This window comes from Carcharhinus amblyrhynchos, chromosome 9 (assembly GCF_965287045.1).
Source record: "Carcharhinus amblyrhynchos chromosome 9, sCarAmb.v2.hapA, whole genome shotgun sequence".
NCBI lineage: Eukaryota > Metazoa > Chordata > Chondrichthyes > Carcharhiniformes > Carcharhinidae > Carcharhinus > Carcharhinus amblyrhynchos.
In genome coordinates, this window is record NC_137332.1 from 95,758,454 (window position 1) to 95,783,624 (window position 25,171).

At 47.2% G+C, this 25,171-nt stretch overlaps 1 protein-coding gene across 2 annotated transcripts; it reads right to left on the reverse strand.

Moving 5' to 3' along the window:
- Positions 1 to 353: 353 nt before the first annotated feature.
- Positions 354 to 21,317, reverse strand: LOC145348475 (class I histocompatibility antigen, F10 alpha chain-like). Of its 2 annotated transcripts, none has more exons than XM_080196660.1 (6): positions 21,239 to 21,317; positions 3,089 to 3,349; positions 2,487 to 2,762; positions 2,091 to 2,369; positions 1,621 to 1,740; positions 354 to 1,214 (listed from the first exon to the last, which is right to left on the reverse strand). In XM_080196660.1, the coding sequence occupies exons 1-6, from the start codon at positions 21,288 to 21,290 to the stop codon at positions 1,171 to 1,173; spliced, it is 1,032 nt and encodes a 343-aa protein (XP_080052786.1). In that variant the 5' UTR covers positions 21,291 to 21,317; the 3' UTR covers positions 354 to 1,170. The 2 variants fall into 2 exon arrangements, with proteins under 2 accessions (XP_080052786.1, XP_080052788.1); XM_080196662.1 differs by lacking the exon at positions 21,239 to 21,317 and adding an exon at positions 17,278 to 17,436.
- Between the last annotated feature and the right edge of the window lie 3,854 nt (positions 21,318 to 25,171).

Sequence of the window (25,171 nt, forward strand, 5' to 3'; positions counted from 1 at the left end):
GAGATATTGTCCTTCCACACCAACACACTCACTTTGAGCTTCCCTACACTTCTCATTACTGAGAAGCTGGTGAGTCTTCACCTCCAGCTCACTGGGAAATGTGTTGAAGTTTGATTCTCTAAAGTTAGGACACAGCTTCCTCTCCTCTGTCTCTCACACTGACATCTTCTTTTCTGTTAACAAGTCAATCAATGCTGATGGAAAACAGTGAATGATGCTGACATTTGGTCTGAACTCAGCCAGTTCACATTGGATTGAACCTCACCAACTGTCCATTCCAATCATCACAAGCTGCTGAGTGAATGAATTAAACCTTTCCTGTGAAATCAGTGAAGAAGAATTCAGACAAGTCAAACACTGACAATTATTTATTGATTACAATCCACAGTTATGACGTTTCGCTGTGATCCTGATTATAGATTTTCCTCCATGAATGTGTTATATCATTAAAATAAACAATCTTAGAACACATCAAATATGATATTACATAAAGAGCAAAATGGGCCAGTGTGTAATAATTTAAATTCTGACATTCTGTAGTGTCTCACTACACTCAGAGTTACAATTCAGATTGGCAATATTAATATCTCAGCAATATTCACACTGAAAGATTTGACATGTTTTTCAGCCACTTCCTGTAACTTTCCCCATTGAGTGTCTCCAGGAGCTGCCCCAAGCTGTGTTGTGTCCCTCACCAGTATTCCTGGACCTTGCATTGCGACAATCTGAAACCCTCAGTCATGGAGAACCCTTTGTCCTGGAAGACTGTGAGTTTCAGGCTGATTTTCACTGAGTTGATGATCCTCCAGGAGACAGTGTTTATCTCAGTGTGTGTTCCTGGGAACAGCCTGTACAGTGTCCAGTCCTGTATAAAGGAGCTGTCGGGTGAACGCTCTGTGACTGTGTGGGAATTCATCAGATCAAATTTCATCTTCCTTCATCTCAGACAACTTATAAAGTGAAGTGGAAAACTGCCCAGCACCAGAAAAATGTTTCCAACATCCTGATTGTCTTCTCCATTGTCAGGTGTATCACAGAGTCTCTCATACTGATTCCAAAAAGTCTTGATCAAAATCCACAAACATTTAAAGATACTTAGAACTCTGAGCAATCAGAAAGTGAGAAATGTCCACAAAATGTGAATGTATTTCATTCCCAACAATCTGTCCCTCAGTCACTTACTGGAGCTGTTGTGTACGTCCCACTTGGTGAATCTGCAGAAGTAAAATAAATATCAGTTAGAATGGGGGATAATCCATCCTCAGAGAGTGAGAACACAACAAGTGTGAGGGAATGGAGATTGTGTGAGAAATACTCAGTCTCACACTCCCCTCCATCCTTACACTTTATGGAGATCCTGTAGATCTCTTCCATTCCATCCATATTCAGTAGGTGAGGATGTGAGTGTGTGCGGTGGCTTTAATGATCAATATTACACCTGGTCTGGGCTGATCACACAAAGGAAGATCACACAGGGAACAAGATGTGTTTATACGTGTGTATCTGTGTGTGGGAATGAAATCAGTTCATTTAACACAGTGTCCTGTACTCCCAGTACTGGAGATTCCCCACACTCACTCTGTCCCCTCTGTTCTACATTCCCCTCTCTCTGATTCTTACCTCTCCGCTGTCTTTTCCAGATGATTATTCCAATTATCCCAGATATAACAGCCAGTGCTGGGATCACGAATCCAACCAGAATTCCAAGATGGGACCATCCCCCACTGTTTCCTGGGATTTCTGAAACACATTTGAATAATATGAGGATTGTCTCTGTTCCTGGATCCATTCCCGGTTCCGTGTTCATTGGGGACAATTTGAACTGAAGTCGCCCCAGTCCAAATGGGATTGGTTGAAGCTTTGGCCCCATGGTGGATAAGGGAATGTCTACGGACCTGCTCTGGATGGACTTCCAGAAGGTCATTGATAAAGTTCCACACAAGAGATTCTTGACAATAATCAGAGTGTTTGGAATTGAAGGGAATCTTTGCCATGGGGTGAAAATTGGTTGACAGGGGGAGACAGGGAATGGGGAGAATGGGAATGTGCTCCCATACAAACGCATGCACATATCCAGTACAGTTCCTTACCCCACTGATGGAGCTTGGGCTCTGCCAGGCTGCTGTGTTCAATTTGACAGGAGTATTGATCCTCATCCCCAGCATTTATTTCAATCTCTTTCTGGATCTGATGGCTCCCATCGTGGTTCGGTCGAATCCCCGAGGATAGTGTCTCAGACATTACCTCTCCATTCCTTAGCCAGTTCACCTCGATGTCTACAGGATAAAAGCCAGTAACCAGGCAGGAGAGAGTGAGCGGCTTGTACTGACTATTGGGCTCACTTCTGGAGATGAAGACTTCAGGCTGAACTGTAATGGGAAAGGGTGAAAACACAAACAATAAACCCACACTGAATGGAATGGGAGAACGGTTTGATCGATCAGTGAAGTTAGATCAGAACATGAGCTCAAAACTGAAATCAGTACCTTTCCGTCCAAAATATTCCTTTCCAGCTTCCAAATATTTATTTAAAAGTTGAACAAATTCTTCCTGCAGATATTTTTCCCAGTAATTATTCCAGGATTGATCTGAATCCCATTTCTCTTTAGTCTTCACTGCCATGTGATTGGATGCGACCCATCTCATTCTGTCCGGCTCTAAACTAATATAGTCCTTTCCATCAAATCCAAACCGCATCGATCTCTTAATGGAGCCGTCTTCAGTGACCTCGACAGACCGAATGCATTGAAGAATGTGAATTCCTGTCAGAAACCAAACAAGGATCAATAATCCATAGACAATCTTTTCAGTGGTGAAAGGGGATTTAGTCTGGGATAGAAATGGATGGAATCTTCCTGTGCCATCAGTAGCAGGAAGCTGACCGGTGAGGTTACGACATTAGATGGAGCCAGTGCTGGGAGATGGACTGAGTTCAGTGTCCCAGGGGTCAGTGCTGGGGGACTGAGTTCAGTGTCCCAGGGGTCAGTGCTGGGGGGACTGAGTTCAGTGTCCCAGGGGTCAGTGCTGGGGGGCTGAGTTCACTGTAAGGTTGTACATTGACACGCTGATTCTCTCTGCCTGATCTTACCGGATGTCTGGTTTGTGATCTTCAGCACTGTATTCAGATTCTCCTTTGCCATGTCTGAGTATGAGTTCACCAGTTCTGTGATATAATCCCAGAATTCAGAGTCGATATTTTCAGCCATGAACCTCTGCCTGGGAATGCAGCGACGGATATTACTGTCATAATATCCTATTTGGACACCATTGACCATTCCAGTGCTCGTGATCTCAGGAAAATCTTCTATCCCAGAGACAGCAGTTTGCATCACCATGTGTGTGTTCGTGTCTGTAAAAGAAACAGTTAAAGGGATTGGTCAATCAACACTGCCTGATCATCAGAACAATCTCACTGGCCTTCACCATCCCCTCTCCCCATGTCCCCAGTCGCCACCCCTGCAGAGGCCCCCATATACAATCCCCTACTCCCGATCACCACCCCCTCCCCCGATCACCACCCCCTCCCCCGATCAACACCCCCTCCCCGATCGCCACCCCCTCCCCCGATCACCAATCACCACCCCCAATCACCATCCCCTCCCCCGATCACCATCCCCTCCCCCGATCACCATCACAGCCACCCCCCGAACACCACCCCGAACGGGCCAGTAATATGGTCTGGAGGCTGTGTAAGCGGTTGTCAGGCAGGAAGGGTCAGTGTCCATCCCATCCTGATATCGGTCCCGTCTGTCGTACCTGCAATGTCGAGCCACCCGCCTGACACTCTGCAGCCTCCCAGCACCCGGCCTCCAAGGATATTCCTCCAACCCCTCTGTCCCCACCCCCCCAGTCACAACCACAGACTGCCGAGGCACAGCCCCGATAAACCCCACTCTATCACCCCCACCCCCTACATCCTGTGTCCTCACAGCCATCAGATTTTCAATCCCTCCTTTATCCCCATAGGATAAGAGGGCCCATAACCACCAGGAGTATGTCAAGACTGGGGGTGGGGTCTCCGAGCTGCATCTCCTCACTACCTTTGAGGTGTCCTATGGAGCTAGCAGGGAAAGGTGAGGAGGGAATGGTGCTTTTATTTCAAAGAGAATGGAATATAAAAGTAGGGAAACCTTGCTAAAACTACACAAGGCACCAGTTAGACCACATCTGGAAAACTGTGAACAATTTTAGTCCCCTTATCAAAGGGAAAATATACTGGCATTGGAAGCAGTCCAGAGAAAGTTCACCAGGTTGATCCCGGGTATAAAGGGATTTTCTCATGAGGAGATGTTGAGTAGATTGGGCCTGTACTCATTGGAGTTCAGCAGAAAGAGAGGCGACCTTATCGAGACATATCGGATTCTCAGGGTCTTTGACAGGGTAGGTGCTGAGAGGGTGTTTCCCCCTGTGGGAGAATGCCAAGATTGGAGGTGGGGTCTCCAAGCTGCATCTCCTCAATACCTCTGAGAAGCGCTATGGGGCTAGCAGGGAAGGGTGAAGAGGGAATGGTCACTGACGGTCAGGTCAGAGTTCACCATGGAAGTGAGCACTCCCAAAACCTGAGTTCACATGACTCATTCCAGGTAAGTGGCAAACTGCCCAGACACTTGTCCTTTTCTACTTTAAAAATTAGAAAGAAACTCAAGCAAGGAATAAGGACAGCTAAAAGGGGTCACGTAAAGCACTGGCCGGCAGGATTAAGGAAAATCCCAAGGCTTTTTACACGTATGTAAAGAGCAAGAGGGTCGCCATGGAAAGGGTTGGCCCACTCAAGGACAAGGGATGGAATCTATGTGGGGATCCAGGGGAATTGGATGAGATATTAACGAATACTTTCTATCAGTGTTCAACAAAGAGAATGACTTCAGGGATGATGAGTCTGGGAAAGGATGTGTAGATAGTTTGAGTCATGTTGAGATCAAAAAGGAGGAGCTATTGGGTTCCTGAGAGGTATTATGGTAGACATGTCCCCAGGGCCTGATGGGATATACCCCAGGATACTGAGTTAGGCAAGGAGGAAATGGCTGGGGCCTTGAGAGAAATCTTTGTATCCTCACTGACTACAGGGGAGATCCCAAAGGATTGGAGAATAGCCAATGTTGTTCCTTTGTTTAGGAAGGGGAGCAAGAATAATCCAGGTAACTATAGGCTGGATCATCAGTGGAGGGAAATTATTGGAGAGGATTCTTCGAGACAGGATTTATTCCTGCTTGGAAATAAGTGGACGTATTAGTGAGAGGCAACATGGTTTTGTGAAGGGGAGGTCATGTCTCACTAACTTGATCGAGTTTTTCGAGGAAGTGTCGAAGATGATTGATGAGGGTAGGGCAGTGGATGTTGTCTATATGGACTTCAGTCAGGCCTTTGACAAGGTCTCTCATGGCAGACTGGTGCAGAAGGTGAACTTGCATGGGATCAGAGGTGAGCTGGCAAGGTGGATACAAAACTGGCTCAAAGAAGACCGAGAGTAGCAGTGGAAGGGTGCGTTTCTGAATGGAGGGCTGTGACAAGTGCTGTTCCTCAGGGATCCGAGCTGGGACATTTGCTGTTTGTAATATATATAAATGATTTGGAGGAAAATGTAACTGATTCGATTAGAAAGTTTGCAGATGACACAAATGTTGGTGGTTTTGAGGATAGCGATGAGGGCCATCAGAGGATACAGCAGGATATAGATCAGTTGGAGAATTGCACGGAGAAAAGGCATTTGGAGTTTAATCCAGACAGATGAGAGGTATTGCATTTTGGAAGGTCTAATATGGATAGGAAATATACAGTAAATGGCAGAACCCTTAAGAGTAGTGATAGGCAAAGGGATCTGGATGTACAGGTACACAGGTCACTCACTGAAAGTGGCAATATAAGTAGAGAAGGTGGTCAGGAAGGCAAATGACATGGTTGCCTTCATCGGACGGGGCATTGAGTTTAAAAATTTGCAAGTCATGTTGATGCTTTATAGAACCTTAGTTAGGCCGCACTTGGAATACAGTGTTCAATTCTGGTCGCCACACAACCAGAAGGATGTGGAAGCTTAGGAGATGGAACAGAAAAGATTTACCAGGATGTTGCCTGGTATGGAGACCATTAGCTATCAGAGGTTGGAGAAACTTGGTTTGTTCTCACTGGAATCACAAAGGTTGAGGGGAGACCTGATAGAAGTCTACAAGATTATGAGATGAATGGACAGAGTGGACAGTCAGGAGCTTTTTCCCAGGGTGGAAGAGTCAATTACTAGAGGGCACAGGTTTAAGATGCAAGGGGCAATGTTTAAAGGAGATGTACGAGGCAGATATTTTTACACAGAGAGCAGTGGGTGCCTGGAACCCATTGCCGGGGGAGGTAGTGGAAGCAGATACGGTAGTAACTTTTAACGGGCATCATGACAAATACATGAAGAGGATAGAAATAGAGGGATATGGTCCCGGAAGGGGAGGGGGTTTTAGTTTAGTCGGGCAGCATGGTCGGTGCAGGCTTGGAGGGCCGAAGGGCCTGTTCCTGTGCTGTAATTTTCTTTGTTCTTTATTCTCTTGCTCTGAACCTTTTGTCATCTGTTACAGGAAATGATCCAGATGCATTAAACCCCCCCACTCCGCTCCTCCTAAGATGCAGAACGGCAGCTGGAAGAAAACCTCGGAGGAAAGCCCTGAGGAAATAACCAAGCTTAGCATTTGTCAATCGACACCAGCATCTACCACACAATGCCTCAGAGCAGACACGATCACCTCAGTGGGACAAGTTCGTGCTGAGGCTTCTGGGTCACTTACTGGTGGGCACCACACAGCCTTTGATCTACATCGGGTGAAGGCGGGAACATCGAGGGTTCGGGCACATGGGGTTCTTCTGGGGCTCAGGATGCATCTGGCCCCAAGCCAAGTGCTAGGCCTCTGGGATCAGTCATCCCGAAACTGCTGGAGATACATCAGCAGCAATGGTGGAGGGGCTGTCAGCAACACTGCATCAACTGTGAGGCTTTTGGAGGAGTCGAACAGATTTCTGTCACAGGAGGTGGTACCGGTACAGTGTGGCACTCAGGCTAACACTGCAAGGGTCACGTCCACAGTGGAAAGCCTGGGGCAAGGATTGGTCACCATGGCTGACAGGATGCAGACCATCCTGGAGACACGGCCATGACTGCGATCCTCAAACTTGATCCAGTCTCAGGGGGCATCGCTGAGGGCTTGCACAGCATGGGGCAGATGTCATTGGGATTCCAGGACTGACAGAGCCAGGTGATGCTGAGGCTGGCCCACTGTCCCATGGAGTATCCCCGGTACATATGGGCACCCTGAGGGAGGAGGAAGGCTTGGAGCCCATGCTGGGACCTTCCAGCCAGGAGACACCAGACATCCCTAAACCTTCTGGTTCCACCCCCTCCCACCCTTTCCTGACACCGCAGCATCTCACGGCCAGCGGGATGAACAGGGTGGCACGGTTACACCAGTGTCATCCGCAAGTCAGCCAGAGACCTGTAGGTCACAGCCCCCCAGGGGTCTCCCACCAAGGGGATCACAGGCCCCGGGGTGTGGAACGCAGTAGGGTGCCTCCCCATCCAATGTGCATCCTGGGGGGTCACCCACGTGCAGTAAAAGGCCACGTAAAATTCAGAAGTTCCAGTATCATCAGGAGGGCAGAAGTTAAGGTTTGCACTAGTCGGAAAAAGGACACGAGATACTGTTTAGAATGACATACACCTGTTATATCACACCATTAAATATCATCCCTTCATGCTATTTGCACTGTTAGTTTCACCGAGAAATATTACTGCACCCCCAGCTGTGACTAATCTTTCTGTGATTCCTGCCCTACAGGGATGACCGTATCCTGACCGCACACAAAGAGGCACAGAACGTCATGCTGTGTGACAGAGGCCCTTCGGCCAGTAGGCACAGACCGCCTGCCCTGGTATCTCCAACACCCACCGCACCCTGTGGCAACATCCACGCCCCACAGGGTTCTGTTCCCCCCTTAACCCCACACAGCCCATTGCCTGCATGTTTATGTGCGAGACCCACACTTATACGTGTGTCCAGGTGCCAGTGTAGACAGAGAGGGCAGGTAGTAGGTGATCAGCAAGTTTGCAGATGACACAAAGATGGCAGGATTGGCGGACAGTGAGGAGGAGTGTCAGGCAACAGGATATAGATAGGCTGGTATTTTGGGCAGATAAATGGCAGATGGAATTTAATCCTGATAAATGCGAGGTGATACATTTTGGAAGGAATAGAGGGGAGTTATATGATAAAGGGTAGACCTATTAAGAGTATAGAAATGCAGGGGGACCTGGGGGTGCAAGTGCACAAGTCTTTGAAGGTGGCAACACAGGTGGAGAAGGTTGTGAAGGAAGCTTATGGTATGCTAGCCTTTATAGCAAGGGGTATAGAGTACAAGAGCTGGTGTCTAATGCTGCAGTTGTACAGAATGTTGGTTAGACTGCATTTGGAGTACTGCGTCCAGTTCTGGTCACCTTACTACCGGAAGGACGTGGAGACCCTGGAGAGACTGCAGAGGAGGTTTACCAGGATGCTGCCTGGTATGGAAGGACTGGGGTATGAGGAAAGATTGGGTAAATTGGGGCTGTTTTCCTTAGAAAGAGGAAGATTGACGGGGGATCTAATAGAGGTATATAAGATTATGAAGGGTATAGATAGAGTAGACAGTGGCAGGCTTTTTCCTAGATTGGAGACAAATATCACGAGGGGCCACGGGCTTAGGGTGAGGGGGGAGAAGTATAATTTGGATGCTAGAGGGAGGTTTTTCACACAGAGGGTTGTGGGGGTATGGAATGCACTGCCAAGTAAGGTGGTGGAGGCAGGCACGCTAAACTTGTTTAAGGTATACTTAGATAGACACATGAGCGAAATAGGGATGGAGAGAAATAGGAGACTGTTTTAAGTAAGGGTCAGAGACTCGGGACGTTCCTGGAAATCAACTGTTACATGTTGTTGATGTTTTTCTCTTTTCCTTCACAAGTGCGTTGGTCCACCTTGTTGTCTAACGAGGGGCATGCACACGGTGGGTCGTGCCTGGGTTGCTCTTGGATGTTTCGAGAGTGGCTTAGTACTTCACGTCGTTTGTGTACGCTTAAACTGGACCAGCTGATGGGCACCATGACAGCTCAGTGACTATCACTGATTGCTGTGCAGATACATGGATTTGGGCCGGTGTCTGTGGGAGTTTGTGCATTCTCCCTGTGCTTGCGTGGGTTTTCTCCGGGTGCTCTGGTTTCCTCCCACACCCCAAAGATGTGCTGTTAGGCTGATTGGTGTAACAAATTGTCCCAAAAGTATTCTTCCCTCAATCTGGTTTCACTGTGGGTGCCGTAAGCATAGACATGGGTCAAGGGTGGAGGAGGAAAGGCACAATGTTCAAATGACGGCGCGGGCTCGTTGGGCCGAAGGGCCTGTTTCCCGTGCTGTGTTGTTCTTTGTTCTTGGTAGGATTCAGACTTGTGTGGCACCAGGGCAGCATCACAGTGTGCCACAGAATGAGTCATCACCACCCTCCTGCCTGGACCAAGGACTCACTGGCATGCCCAGCCCACTCCCATCACCCTGGTCTGATGCCATTTGGACCCTTGTCCCCCTCCAGCCATCCCGGCAGCCTGAACTGGTCCTGAAAGAGTCCGGGGATGTCCGAACTCCGGAGTATGTAGCTGTTGTGCACACTCCCTGGGTGTTGTACACACAGTGCATGATATTCAGCCTGTGGTCACGGACAATCTGCACATTCAGGAAGTGGAACCCCTTCCTATTGATGAAGCGCAGTCCCTGATCATGTGGGATCCACTGGATAACGTGAATGCCATCTACAGCCCTCTGCACATGGGGCAGTGCAGTGATGGTGGTGAAGCTGCAGTCCGGGCTTCCTGTTGGGTCTGGCCCATGTTGAAGTGGATGTAATTGGCTGGATTCCTGGAAGGACCTGGTGGTGTAGAAGTTGAGGGCACCGTGACCATCACTGCCACCGGGAGTGGGTGTCCTCCTGTGCCTCGAGTTACCAGGTCTGAGGAGCTGAAACAGGTGCCACACTGTCTCCTTACTTAGACAGAGCCAGCAGCATCGTGTGGCTCCCATCATCCCTGCAAAACATCTACAACTCCTGTACGCCCTGAGCCTCCACCTCCTCCTTCCCCTGCCCCCCTCCCCTGTGGCAGGATGTGCTGCCATGTCCTGGCGCTGACCGGCAGCCCCCTGCCCTCCTGCTGTGGCTTCTGGCTCTGTTTGGCCTTGAGTGGTTGGACATTTCCCTCCTCCTCCCTCCTCAGTGGCCGCTACAATGATGGCCATTTCTATCGCTGCCAATCCAAAATCCATATCTGCACTGCGCTGCGGGGTGGGGGGTCAAGTTGTACAGTGACAGGGAGATAGAAATATTTAGTACAGTTATCCACCCCAGGCCCCCCCACCCCCTCCCAGTAACCAGCATCCCCATGGGTCTGGGCGCTGGCAACTCAACACAGTGCCATGTGTCATCTAAATGGGTTGCCTACCGTTGACATCCTGGCCACGGCACGCAGAGAGGGCACAGGAGTGGGTTTGCCAAGCTACCCATTGCGGACCCTTGAAGCTTGGGTATGAGTGCTATCACCGCAGTGCCTTCCAGGTATTACAGACAGACGGGGGGAGGGGCAGCCTCGTGACTATCACAGGATGGGTTCCCATCGCAGGCAGCAGTGCAGAGTCCAGGCAGTGTGAAGAGCCGTGTTAACAACTGCACAGCTCCCGTGCTTGGAGCAGCAGCTGACAGAGCTGCTGTCTGTTACTGTTAGTGGGGCCTGGGATACAAGGTCTGGTGTCAGCCGCAGTGTCTGTCCAGCAGACAGACAGTAAAACAAACAGGTTAATATTTGTGGGTTGGTGATGAACATCATGTGACACCCTTCGGGGGTCTCTGTGTAGCCAGGGGCAATGTGTGCACCATGAACCTGCTGCAAGTGGTGACTCCCAGCACTGGTCCCCCCAGGGGAGGTGCTGGTGTAGTGGCATTGCTGCTGGATTAATCCCGAGACCCAGGGGAATACTCTGGGTACCTGGATTCGAATCCCACCATGGTGATGGTGAAATTTGAATTCAATAGAAGTCTGGAATTAAAAATCTATTGGTGACCATGAAACTGCAATCTATTGTCACAAATACCCATCTTGTTCACTAATGTCCTTTAGGAAAGAAAATCTCCCATCTTTACCTGGTCTGGCCTACATGTGACTCCAGACCCACAGCAATGTGGTTGAGTCTTAAATGCTCTGAGGAATGGGTAATAAATGCTGGCCCAGCCACTGACACCCACATCCCATGGACAAATCAAAAAGCCCCCCACCCCATCCCAGCACCTGAGTATCCGGTGCCCCCTCCCCCTGAACTCCGGGGGCTGCCGCTCAATGGGAATTACCTCCTCACTCTCCTTCACTATTGCTGCCCCAGGCCCAGACTTTTATAAACTATCTGTGATTCATGCTGGAGTGACGTCACGCTGGAGAGGAGGGGAAGGTACGGGAGGGGGAAAAGGGCCGGGCCAAACTCTAATGATATGTAAACCTATTCAAATACATGGAAATTGACATCCCGCCGGAAAAAATGGCCTGGGAGAATCCCGAACCTCCTGACACCAGGCACAAATTCGATTGTTCGGCTCGCGGCCTATTTCCCTCCCCTGATACACCAACCAACCAGTGCAGCAGGGTGGAAAGATCACAGTATCAAGGACCCAGGTTCAATTCCCGGCTTGGGTCACTGTCTGTGTGGAATTTGCATGTTCTCCCCGGGTGTGCGTGGGTTTCCTCCGGGTGCTCCGGTTTCCTCCCACAGACCGAAATGTGCGGGTTAGTGAATGGCCATGGTAAATTGGCCTTTAGTGTCAGGGGTACTCACCAGGGTAAATGCATGGGGTTATGGGGATAGGGCCTGTGTGGACTGTGATCAGTGTAGACTTGATGGGCTGAATGGCCTCCCTCTACACTGTAGGGATTCTATGATTTTATGAGGGAGATGGACAATCCAGAGCAGGATCTCCACTGAACTTCACAGAGCTTTTTAATCCCCCTTTATACATGGTCACGAGTATACCCTCAGTTTGGAAAAGTCTCGGAATCACCAGGCAGGAATATTCCGATTTAAATTTCACTCCCAGCTGTAGCTGCCTGGAAACACTCTCACCTCTGACTCAGAATGTTCCGGATTGAAGCTCCCATTCCAGAGACTGGGCTGCACACACAGTGTATTACTGACAGAATGCTGCACTGTCAGAGGATCAGTCCTGAGGGAGAACTTTCCTCACAGATTAATGTAATAGATCCCGGGACAGAGCAGGATGATCATAAACAGGATCAATACTGATTCCTGAGGCAACATCATTCACGTAGATTGTCTAATCAGAGTTTCCTGCACCATAACAGTGAGGAGACTAGAAAAGGTATTTCATTGGCTGGAAAGAGCTTTGGTGCATCCTGGTGTTGTGAAGTCTTTCTGTATCTGCTTTCTCTCTCACACCTTTTGTCAAAATACATTGGTAACTTTGGAATCTAACATCACTGCTCCCAAGTCAAAGTACGGATTTTAATTTGTTAAGAACATGAGAACCAGGAGCAGGAGTTGGCCATCTGGTCCCTCAAGCCTGTTCCGCCATTCAATGAGATCATGGCCAATCTTCTTGTGGACTCAGCTCCACTTACCCGCCCGCTCACCATAACCCTTAATTCCTTTACTGTTCAAAAATTTATCTATCATTGCCTTAAAAACATTCAATGAAACAGCCTCAACTGCTTCACTGGGCAGGGAATTCCAGAGATTCACAACCCTTTGTGTGAAGAAGTTCCTCCTCAACTCAGTCCTAAATCTGCTTCCCCTTATTTTGAAGTTACGCCTCCTAGTTCTAGTTTCACCCTCCTGTGGAAACAACTTCCCTGCTTCTATCTTATCTATTCCCTTCATAATCTTATATGTTTCTCTCAGATCTCCCTCATTCTTCTGAATTCCAATGAGTATAGCCCTAGAGTACTCAGTCTCTCCTCATAAGCCAACCCTCTGAACTCCAGAATCAACCTAGTGAATCTCCTCTGTACCCCTTCCAGTGCCAGTATATCCTTTCTCAAGTAAGAAGACCAAAACTATACACCGTACTCCAGATGTGGCCTCACCAGCACCTTATACAGCTACAACATAATCTCGCTGTTTTTAAACTCCATCCCTCTGGCAATGAAAGACAAAATTCTATTTACCTTTTTAATTCCCTGCTGCACCTGCAAACCAACTTGAGATTCCTGCGCAAGGACACCCAGATCCCTCTGCACAGCAGCATGCTGCAATTTTTTACCATTCAAATAATAATTCATTTTGCTGTTATTCCACCAAAATGGATGACCTCACATTTACCAACATTGTCCTCCATCTGCCAGACCCTCGCCCACTCACTTAGATTATCTATATCCCTTTGCAGACTTTCAGCATCTTCTGCACACTTTGCTCTTCCACCCATCTTAGTGTCATCTGTGAATTTTGACACACTACATGGTCCCCAACTCCAAATCATCGATGTGAATTGTAAACAATTGCAGTCGCAACACTGATCCCTGAGGCACACCACTAGACACTGATCACCAGAAAAACACCCATTTACCCCCATGCTTTGCTTTCTGTTAGTTAAGCAATCCTCTATCCATGCTAATACCCGTAACACCGTGCACCTTCATCTGGCGTAGCAGTCTTTGGTGCGGCACCTTATCAAATGCCTTCTGGAAATGCAGATCATCACATCCACGAGTTCCCCATTGTCCACTGCACATGTAATGTTCTCAATTCCACCAAATTAGTCAAATATGACCTGCCCTTCATGAACCAATGCTGTGTCTTACCAGTGGAACCATTTATATCCAGATGTCTTGCTATTTCTTCCTTGATGATAGATTCAAGCAAGATCAAGCATTTTTCGTACTACAGAAGTTAAGCTTACCGGCTGATAGTTACCTGCCTTTTGTCTACTCCCTTTTTGAACAATGGCGTCACATTTGCTGTTCCATCCCAGAGTCCAGTGAATTTTGGTAAATTACGACTAGTGCACTTGCTATTTCTCTTGCTATCTCTTTCAGTACCCTGAGATGCATTCCATCAGGACCAGGAGACTCGTCGACCTTTAGCCCCATTAACTTGCCCAACACTATCTGTTTCGTGATAATGATAGTTTCTAAGACCTCGCCTGCCACAGCCTTCCTGTCATTAATTTTTGGCATGTTATTTGTGTCTTCCACTGTGAAGACCCACACAAAATACCTGCTCAATACCTCAGCCATTTTCTTATTTCCAATTACTACGTACCTCTTCTCGCCCTCTAAAGGACTCATGTTTACTTTCGCCACTCTTTTTCGTTTTTATATTTGTAGAAACCTTTGCTCTCTGTTTTTAATATTCTGAGCTAGTTTACTCTCATTCTCCATCTTACCTTTCTTTAGCTTTTCTCATGGCTTTCTGCTGACCTTTAAAGATTTCTCAATCCTCTAGGTTCCCATTAATTTTTGCCACTTTGTATGCATTTTCTTTCAATTTGATACTGTCCTTTATCTCCTTAGATATCCATGGCTGATTATCTCTTTTTCTTCAGTCCTTCCTTATCACTGGTATATACTTCTGCTGAGCACTGTGAAAGATCGCTTTGAAAGTCCTCCTCACACTCCATCTGTATTTTAAATTCAACCAAACTGTGATCGCTTCTTCCGAGAAGATCCCCAACTCCAAGATCATTAATTATTCCCATCTCATTACCCAGGACCAGATCTAGGAGAACTTGCTCCCTTATCGGTTCCATTACATACTGTTCAAGGAAGCTGTCAGGGAAACATTCTATGAACTCCTTCTCAAGGCTGCCTTGACTGACCTGGTTTGACCAATTGATATGTAGATTAAAATCCCCCATGATAATTGCTATACCATTTTTACATGCATCAGTTATTTCTTTGTTTATTTCTCACCCCACCATGATGTTATTATTTGCTGGTCTACGCTGATCAGTGATTTTTCTCCTCACTATTAGTAATTTCCACCCAAATGGATTCAACCTTTTTGCCATAGAACCTATAACATCTTTCACTACTGCCCTGATATCATCCTTAAATATCAGAGTTACACTAACCTCCCTTACCTTCCTGTCTGTCCCTCTGAACAGTTTGATACCCCTGGATGTTCAACTCCCAGCCGTGACCATCCTGCAACTCTGTCTCTGTAATGGCCACCAAATCATACTCATTCGCAATGATTTGTGGTGTCAACTCATTTACCTTGGTTCAAATGCTGCTCGCATTCAGATAAAGTGGCCTTATGCTAGTTTTTGTACCTTCTTTTTGAATTCTAACACTTCCATTAATAACATCTCCTCCGTTCTCCTTCCTTTTAACTTTTCTCCTGATTTTTGATGTAGTTGGAACCTTCTCCCCTTCTTCTTTTCTCCTTGCTCCCTCCTTCTCGGACTCCTTACACAGGTTCCCATCCCCAACCGCTCTAGCAAACACTCCCCCTCAGACATCAGTCCCAGTCCTGTCCAGGTGTAACCCATCCAATCTGTACAGGTCCCACCTCCCCCAGAACCAGTCCCAATGCCCCAGGAATATGAAACCCTTTCCCCGATACCATGTCTTCAGCCACGTATTTATCTGATATCTCTTCTCATTTCTACTCTAACGCGTGGCACCACTAGTAATCCTGAAATCACTACCTTTAAGATCCAATTTCTTATCTTTTTTCCTAGCTCCCTATATTCTGCTTTCAGGACCTTATCCCTTTTTTAACCTATGTCGCTTGTACCAACATGTAATATAACCACGGGCTGTTCACCCTCGCCCTTCACAATGTCCTGCAGGCGCTACGAGACATCCTTGACCCTAACACCAGGCAGGCAACATACCGTCCTGGAGTCTCGTTTGCAGCCACAGAAACGCCTGTCTATTCTCCTTACAATTGAATCCCCTATAACTATTCCACTGACACACTTTTAACCCTTCCCCTTTGCAACAGAACCAATCTTGGTGCAAAAGATTAGCTGCTGCTGCTTTCCCTAGAGAGATCATTCCCCCCAACAGTATCCAAAGCGGTATATCTGTTTTGCAGGGGAATGGTCATTGGAGATTCCTGCACTGCCTGCCTATCTCTCTTGCCATTCTCTTGCCATTCTCTTCCTGCCTGTGGAGTCTGAGCCTGCGGTGTGACCAACTCTCTATACATGATATCCACAATACTCTCTGACTCATGGATGCTCCACAGTGTCTCCAGCCGCCGCTCCAGTTCTGAAACTCGAGTTTCCAGGAGCTGTAGCTGGAGACACTTCCTGTACACATGCTGACCCAGGAGACTGGAACTGTCCCCAGTCTGTCACATGGAGCAAGAGGAGTAAACCACTGCTTGGAGCTCTCCTGTCATGTCTTACCCCTTTCAATTAAACTTTTGAAAGATGTTTTGTTTCAGATATATACAATTTTCTTTCCTTCCTGCTCCTTGTTACTACCGAGTATAACATTTTCAAACTATAAACCACAGAAATTACACAGAAACACTATAATAGTGTCCAACAACTACAATGCCAAGAGCAAAAAGAAAATGTATTTCCCAATCTGCATTCTCGTTTGTAGCCTCTGCTGCCTGTTTCACCTAACTCCCTGTGTTCATCCAACTCCCAAAGCACTTCTCTCAGTCAGACAGCACTCTGTGCAAGAAAAATATGATGTGGAGATGCCGGTGTTCGACTGGGGTAAACACAGTAAGAAATCTCACAACACCAGGTTAAAGTCCAACAGGTTTATTTGATAGTAAACGTCACTAGCTTTTGGAAAGCTGTTCCTTCATCAGGTGATTGCAGAGTTCTGAGTGGAGAACTCTCCATTCACCTGACGAAAGAACCTTTATATTACCTGCACATTTTCCCCATGTCCTTTATCGCAATTTAATCTTTCTGTTCCTCCATTCTTCTCTCTGTTTCTGGACCTTTCCACTTTAATTGCTCCAAGCTTCTCTGATCTGGGTGTTTTGAACATACAAACATGGAGCAGGAGTAGGCCATTCGGCCCCTCGAATCTGCTCTGCCATTCTGTGGTGATGTGATTGTGATCTGAACTCTACTTTCCTCTCTATCTCCCTGGACACTTTCACTCCCTTGTCAGTCATGATGTTATCTCACATTTATATCTGACAGATACATAATAATGTCTGAGCAAATATCACCCATTTCAAACTCTCCCCAAAAGATTCAAATTCACCCCAGAGAGAGAGAGAGTGAGAATGGAAGAGGGAATTCTGTACTTACCGGGAGAGACCCAGGAAAAACACAGGGGGATGGAGAAAAGGATCAGTAACATTCTGGGAATCCACTGTCCCAATTCTAATCAGTGACTGGGAATTAAACACTCTGAGGATGAAACAACTTTATAAACTGGGGGAAAACATGAAAAAACAACAAAAACTTTATCCATTTTTCTGTCAATGTCGAATTTTGCTTATTTCCTTATTGCAGAACCAGAGGATGACTGATTGGTTAATTTTTTGAGACCAACCAAGAGAGAAACAGCCAGCCTGTCACTAGTTACCAGGAAGATCAAACTCAGACAGGTTCAGATTCAGGCTGAACAAAATCTAATCTTTACCCAGTGCCTTTCACAAAGTGAAACCTCCCCAAGGACAGCTTTATAAAACAAAGATTGACCCAGAGACACACACAGCTCAGTGCACAAAAACTGTCTCCAAATTCCAGGGTGAAAGGAGTGTTTTAAAGAGAGGCTGCAGAGAGGTGGAGGGAGGGGATTACAGAGTGAAGGACTGAGGTTACTGAAGGCACAGTCCCCAGTGTGGGGGAGATTCTAATCCCTGATACTGGAGATGTCAGAATGAGAGGAACACAGAGATCTCACAGAGTTTGTGAAACCGGAGGGGATTACAGAAATAGGAAGGTGTGAGGACATGGAGAGATTTCAATTCTAAAACACAGGGCAGAGGGAAAGGAGCCTTTATTTCAAAGAGAATGGAATATAAAAGTAGGGAAAGCTTGCTAAAACTATACAAGGCACCAGTTAGACCACATCTGGAAAACTGTGATCAGTTTTAGTCCCCTTATCTAACGGAAAATATACTGGCATTGGAAGCAGTCCAGACAAAGTTCACCAGGTTGATCCTGGGGATGGAGGGATTTTCTTATGAGGAATGGGTTGAGTAGATTGGGCCTGTACTCATTGGAGTTTTGAAGAATGAGATGTGACCTTATTGAAACATATCAGATTCTCAGGGGGTTTGACAGGGTAGATGCTGAGAGGGTGTTTCCCCCTGTGGGAGAGTCTCGAATCGGATGGCAAAACCTCAGAGTAAGATGTCACCCATTTAAGTCAGAGATGTGGAGGAATTTCTTCTCTCAGTGTGTGGCGTCTCTTTGCAATTCTTTACCGCAGATGACAGTAGAGGCTGTACCATTAAGTATGTTCATGCCTGAGATAGACAGATTGTTAGTGAGTTCAGGAATGGAGGGTTATGGGGATAAGGTGTGAAAGTGGAGCTGAGGATTATCACATCAGGATCTATCATGATCTCATTGAATGGTGGAGGTGACCCGATGGGCTGAATGGACTCCACTTGATTCTATATCTTCTGGTTATATAGGTTGCTTGACTGGGAACTTACAGGTCAGTGAGCACAGGGGTACCCAGGAACACAGAGCTCAGTGTGAGTGTTCATGGTGTGAGCTGTAAGAGTCTGAGGGATATTGACAGGATGGATGTGGAGAGGATGTATCCTCTTGTTGGAGAATCTAGAAATCGGGGTCAGTGTTTAAAATAAGGGGGCTCCTGTTTAAGACAGAGATGAGGAAAAATGTTTTCTCTGAGAGTCACGAAGCTCTGAAACTCCTCCTCCAAGGCAGTAGAAGCTTTGAATATTTGGCACAGTCGGTAGCACTGCTGCCTCACAGAGCCAGGGACTTGGGTTTGATTCCCGGTTTGGGTCACTGTCTGTGTGGAGTTTGCACGTTCTCCACGTGTCTGCGTGGGTTTCCTCCGGTGCTCTAGTTTCTTCCCACAGTTCGAAAGATTTGCTGGTTGGGTGCATTGGCCATGCTAAATTCTCCCTCAGTGTACCCGAACAGGCACCGGAGTGTGATGACTCGGGATTTTTCACAATAACTTCATCGCATTGTTAATGTAAGCCTACTTGTGATAATAAATAAACTTCTAACTTTTCATTGGGAGAAGAAATCCTTGTTAAATGATCACCCCCTTATTCTGCGACTCTGCCCTCTGATCCTACACTCTCCCATGAATGGAAACATCCTCCCAACATTTACCCTGTCTAACCCCCTCAGACTCTTATATGTTTGAAACATATCACCGCTCATTCCTCGGAACTCCAAGGAGCACAGACACAATCTGTTTAATCTTTCCTCATATATCAGTCCCTCTGTACCCAGGATCATCTGAGTAAATCTCCTCGATACTGCCTCCAGTGACAATATATTTCCTTAAATAAGGGGACCAAAACTGTCCGCGATATTCTAACTGCGGCCTCACTAATACCTTGTACCTTGACAGGGATGGTGGGGTGCTGCTGAGGGAGGGTGGATGGGAGTGAGGGTGTTTCACTGGGAGCCCGGGGCTGGGATTTATCGGTGCGCACCTCCAATTCCAGCCCCGCCCCCGTGACAGCCGCTCAGGCTCGCGCTTCCTCACATTCCAACTCCCGAACGTGAGGCGCCAACTGCCGCTGCGCGTGAAAGAAATGACAACTCAGGCATCACGGGCTGGGTCTCCCCCTGATTCCATACTGTCATCCTCACTGTGCAGGCCCAGGGACACATGGATAATGGACCAACAACAGAAAATGCTGGAAAATCTCAGCAGGTCTGACAGCATCTGTGGAGAGAGAGAGAGAGAGAGAGAGGAGCCAATGTTTGGTCAGAGCTGTGGGTCATCTCATTCTGACCAATGATCGTGTCGGGAAGGAGCTGCCCTCTGCTCTGTGATTGGCCCAGCAGACTGATTGACAGGTAAGTTCTGGGCGGGATTTCAAAGTGGTTCTCTCTGATTGTCTGTGAGAAAGTCACTGATCATTCTGGGAGCCCTGTGTCGGGGCACAGTGTGTTTCATTGTAAATCCACCCTGGAACACTGGATACTGGAAAAGCAGAGCGGTTCCAGCAGTATCTGTGCAGAGAGAAAAGAATTAACTTTCCCAGTCTGTATCTCTCTAAAGTTGACTGGGATTTTCCGCTGGGAAATGCCGGCTCCACTGGGGGAAATCTGCACCACCGTAAGATCCCAGCCTGGGCATGGAGAGGCAATCCTCTCTGTGAACTGTTTCACCCACCATCAGATGCTGCTGATGCTGATCCGTTCATCATTCATTTTCTGTCTCTATATTAAACAATTACACTGACAGGGTAATAAACATTTCCACCCACTACCCCCTGATCACAGTGAGAGCCATCCACACAGTGATAAACTTCAATAATCCCCCACTTTTCCCAATGTCAGAATCCTGTCTGAAACAGAATCAGATTAAACTGGGTCAGTGTTGATGCTGCAGAGTCTCAGAGCAGGGAATAAACACGGAATCAGTCACTCGGGACTGGTCTGTTATTTATCGTCATAACCAGGAAAGATGTGATGTGAATTGTGGATTGAAATGGAGAGAAACAGTGATATTTGGGAGGATGAAGTGTGAGACTATGGGGGCAGAGTGAGGTGGGGGGGGAGCAGTCACTGTGTGGACAGACTGACTGTCAAACAGGGGGATGGACAATCCAGAGCAGGATCTCCACTGTCCTTCACACAGCTTTTTAATCAGCCCTTTCCACATACTCACCAGGATGTTGGTGGTCTGAGATAACCTGACCTATTCAACCATGAGGGCATCACAGCTGATCCTGGGGTGGGTGAAACACAGATTAACCTTCTTCTCTCCAGAGCATTTCAAAGACTTTAGATCAGGAGTGATGAAGCTGTTTTGCTTCTCCCAATCGATGTGAAAGTTAAAATGATCCCTTTGGAGCATTTTCCATTTGCTCCAAGCTTCTCTGCTCTGGGTGTTTGTACATCCTGCTGTCAGGAGATCTGAACACCAATCCTATCAGAGTCTTCCACACTGTGCTGTCTTCAATGGTGTCAAATATCAGACTGGCTGTATAACAGTGTCTGAGCAAACATCACCCATTTCAAACTCTCACCAAAAGATTCAAATTCACCCCAGAGACAGAGAGAGTGAGAATGGAAGAGGGAATTCTGTACTTACCGGGAGAGACCCAGGAAAAACACAGGGAGATGGAGAAAAGGATCAGCAACATTCTGGGAATCCACTGTCCCGATTCCAGTCAGTGACTGGGAATTAAACATTCGAGGAGGAAACTAATATTGTTTATTGTGATTGGAAAACACAAAAAAATGTTGATAAGGATCCAGTTTCCTGTCTTCATTAAAATGCGATCAGTTCCCTGAAGTTAAGCCACACAACCATTGGGTGAATGATTGATTAGTGTCGCAAAAAGAGCCGATGAAAGGGAAAGAATTTCTAACGTTTGGTGGTGGTGGTGGAGTGGCACTGTTGATCAGGGACAGTGTCATGGCTGCAGAGAAGGAGGATGTCGTGGAGGGACTATCTACAGAGTCTCTGTGGGTGGAAGTTACGAACAGCAAAGCGTCGAAAACTTTGCTGTGTGTATTCTATAGGCCGCCCAATAGTGACAGGGAAGTTGAGGTGCAGATAAGGAAACAGATTCTAGAGAGATGTATTAATAACAGAGTTGTCGTGATGGGAGACTTCAATTTCCCAAACATCGACTGGAATATCCCTAGGGTAAGGGGTTTGGACGGGGAGGAGTTTGTTAGGTGTGTTCAGGAAGGTTTCCTGACACAGTATGTGGATGAGCCTACGAGGGGAGAGGCTGTACTTGACCTGGTACTGGCGAATGAACCAGGACAGGTGATGGATCTCTCGGTAGGAGCGCATCTTGGGAATGGTGACCATAATTCTATCTCCTTCACAATTACATTGGAATGAGATAGGATCAGGCAGGTTAGGAAGGTGTTTGTCTGGAGTAAGGGGGAATACGAAGAAGTCAGGAAGTTACTTGCACAAATAAACTGGAAGGAGGCGTTCTTAGGGAAAAGTACCAAAGGAAGGTGGCGGATATTCAAGGAATGTTTGTCTGGAGCTCTGCATGACAACGTTCCGATGAGACAAGGGGGTTTTGGTAGGTCGCGGGAACCGTGGTGCATGAAGGCTGTGTTGAACCTAGTCAGGAGGAAAAGGAAGGTGTACAAAAGGTTCAGGGAACTAGGAGATGTTAAGGATCTTGAGGAGTATAAGGACTGTAGAAAGGAGCTTAAAAGGGAAATTAGGAGAGCCAGAAGGGGTCATGAGAAGACCTTGGCGGGTAAGATTAAGGAGAATCCCAAGGCCTTCTATAAATATGTGAAAGGTAAAAGGATGAGAAGAGAAGGGATAGAACCTATAAAAGGTGAAGGGGGAAAGGTCTGTGTGGAACCAGAAGAAATGGCAGAGGTGCTTAATGAGTACTTTGCCTCAGTATTCACAGTGGAAACTGATCTGGGAGATTTTGCTACGGATTTGCAGCAGATGGAAAAGATTGAGTATGTGGATATTAAGGAGGAGGATGTGTTAGAACTTTTGAATTCTATCAAGATAGATAAGTCGCCGGGACCAGATGGGATGTACCCCAGGATACTGTGGGAGGCGAGGGAAGTGATTGCAGAGCCCCTGGCGATGATCTTTGCGTCGTCAATGGAGACGGGAGAGGTTCTGGAAGATTGGAGGATTGCAGATGCCGTTCCTATTTTCAAGAAAGGGAACAGAGATAGCCCGGGAAATTACCGACCAGTGAGTCTGACCTCAGTGGTTGGTAAGCTGATGGAGAGGCTTCTGAGGGACAAGATTTACGAACATTTGGAGAGGTTTGACATGATCAGAAATAGTCAGCATGGATTTGTCAAGGGCAGGTCGTGCCTTACGAGCCTAGTTGAGTTCTTCAATAATGTGACTGAACACATTGACGAAGGAAGTGCAGTGGACGTGGTGTACATGGACTTCAGCAAGGCGTTTGATAAGGTCCCCCACGCAAGACTTCTTGAGAAGGTGAGAGGGCATGGGATCCAAGGGCCTTTGGCCTTGTGGATCCAGAACTGGCTTGCCTGCAGAAGGCAGAGAGTGGTTGTGGATGGCTCTTTTTCGGCATGGAGGTCAGTCACCAGTGGAGTGCCCCAGGGATCTGTTCTAGGACCCTTGCTGTTTGTCATTTTCATAAATGACCTAGATGAGGAAGTGGAGGGATGGGTAAGTAAGTTCGCCGATGACACAAAGGTCGGTGGTGTTGTGGATGGTCTGGAAGGATGTCAAAAGTTGCAGCAGGACATAAATAGGATGCAGGACTGGGCGGAGAAGTGGCAGATGGACTTCAACGTGGATAAATGTGTAGTCGTCCATTTTGGCAGAACCAACGGGATGAACGAGTACACTATCAAGGGCAGGAGTCTTAGTAGTGTTGAAGAGCAGAAGGATCTTGGGGTCCGGGTCCACAGTACTCTTAAATCGGCCCCGCAGGTGGAGGATGTGGTCAAGAAGGCGTATGGTGTACTGGCCTTCATTAATCGAGGGATTGAGTTTAGGAATCGGGAGGTAATGCTGCAACTTTATAAGACCCTTGTCAGGCCTCATTTGGAGTACTGTGCGCAGTTCTGGTCGCCTCACTATAGGAAAGACGTAGAAGCTATTGAAAGGGTACAGAGAAGATTTACAAGGATGTTGCCTGGACTGGGAGGCATGCCTTATGAAGTTAGGTTGAGGGAGCTGGGACTCTTTTCCCTGGAGAGACGTAGGTTGAGAGGCGACCTGATAGAAGTTTATAAAATGTTGAGAGGAATAGATAGGGTGGATTCTCAGAGGCTATTTTCCCGGGTTGAAATGGTCGCTACGAGAGGACACAGATTTAAGGTGCGGGGAGGAAAGTACAGAAGTGATGTTAGGGGTAAGTTTTTCACTCAGAGGGTGGTGAGTGAATGGAATCAGCTGCCATCAGTGGTGGTGGAGGCGAACTCGCTGGGGTCTTTTAAAAGACTTCTGGATGAGTATATGGGGTTTAATGGGATTGGGGGTTATAGATAGGTCTATAGATTGGTAGGTGTTGATGTGATCGGCGCAACTCGTGGGCCGAAGGGCCTGTTTGTGCTGTAGTGTTCTATGTTCTATGTTCTATGATTATTTATTTTTCACAAGTAGGCTTACATTAATACTGCAATGAAGTTAATGTGAAAATCCCTGAGCTGCCACACTCCGGCACCTGTTCAGGTACACTGAGGGAGAATTTAGCATGGCTAATTCACCTATCCTGTGACCAGTTATCAGGAAATTGTCCATTTCCAGTTCCGACACTTCCATGTTGAGTTTCCTCCCCCATCAGGAATGAACATGAAAAGGGGCTTGAAAATTACGAAGAAGCCACACTGCAGACAACCATCATTTTAGCCACTGCAGGCTTTGGGCCCAGTCAGGCCACCTGCCCCGACAAGGGTACAGACTGTTAGACTCATTAAAAACCTTGTTAAACTGCAATTTTTCCAGTCCGCTTTAGGTTTCCCAATTTGAAATTGAGCAGACGAATGGTCTGGTGTGAGCGCCCAGCAGTTGGCCAGGGAGGACAGTCCTCCCACAGTCCCTTTCAGCTTGCCTGGCTGTAAGAGCAGACACAGTTTGTCCTGTAGATGGACATTCCCCTCCCCTCACCACACTTCCCCTCACCCCCATTATGGAGGCCTGGCTTCTTTCCTGGTTTATTTTGATGTTTTTCTGTAGTGACTAACATGGACCTTCCTGTTGAAGCAGTTTCTCAGTTACACACCTTGTACTGCAGCTTGTCGAAAGCTGGAGGAATCCGGATTGGCTGTTGGGGAGCGAGCCCACTACTCCTAATTGTAAGGGAAATGGTTTCCATGCCAATTATAAATGTTCCCCCACAGAAAATCCTTAACTGTGACCTGTATCTGTGTGTACACCTCTCTTTGTAACTGTGAGTATGTGTGTACATGAGCGTACTGTTTCTATTTGTGTGCGTATATAAGCGTGTGTGTGCTTATTTGCGCACCAGTGTTCGCGCGTGTCAGTGTGTGTGCACGTATCTTTGTGTCTGTGTGTTTACATGTGTCTGTTTGTGTA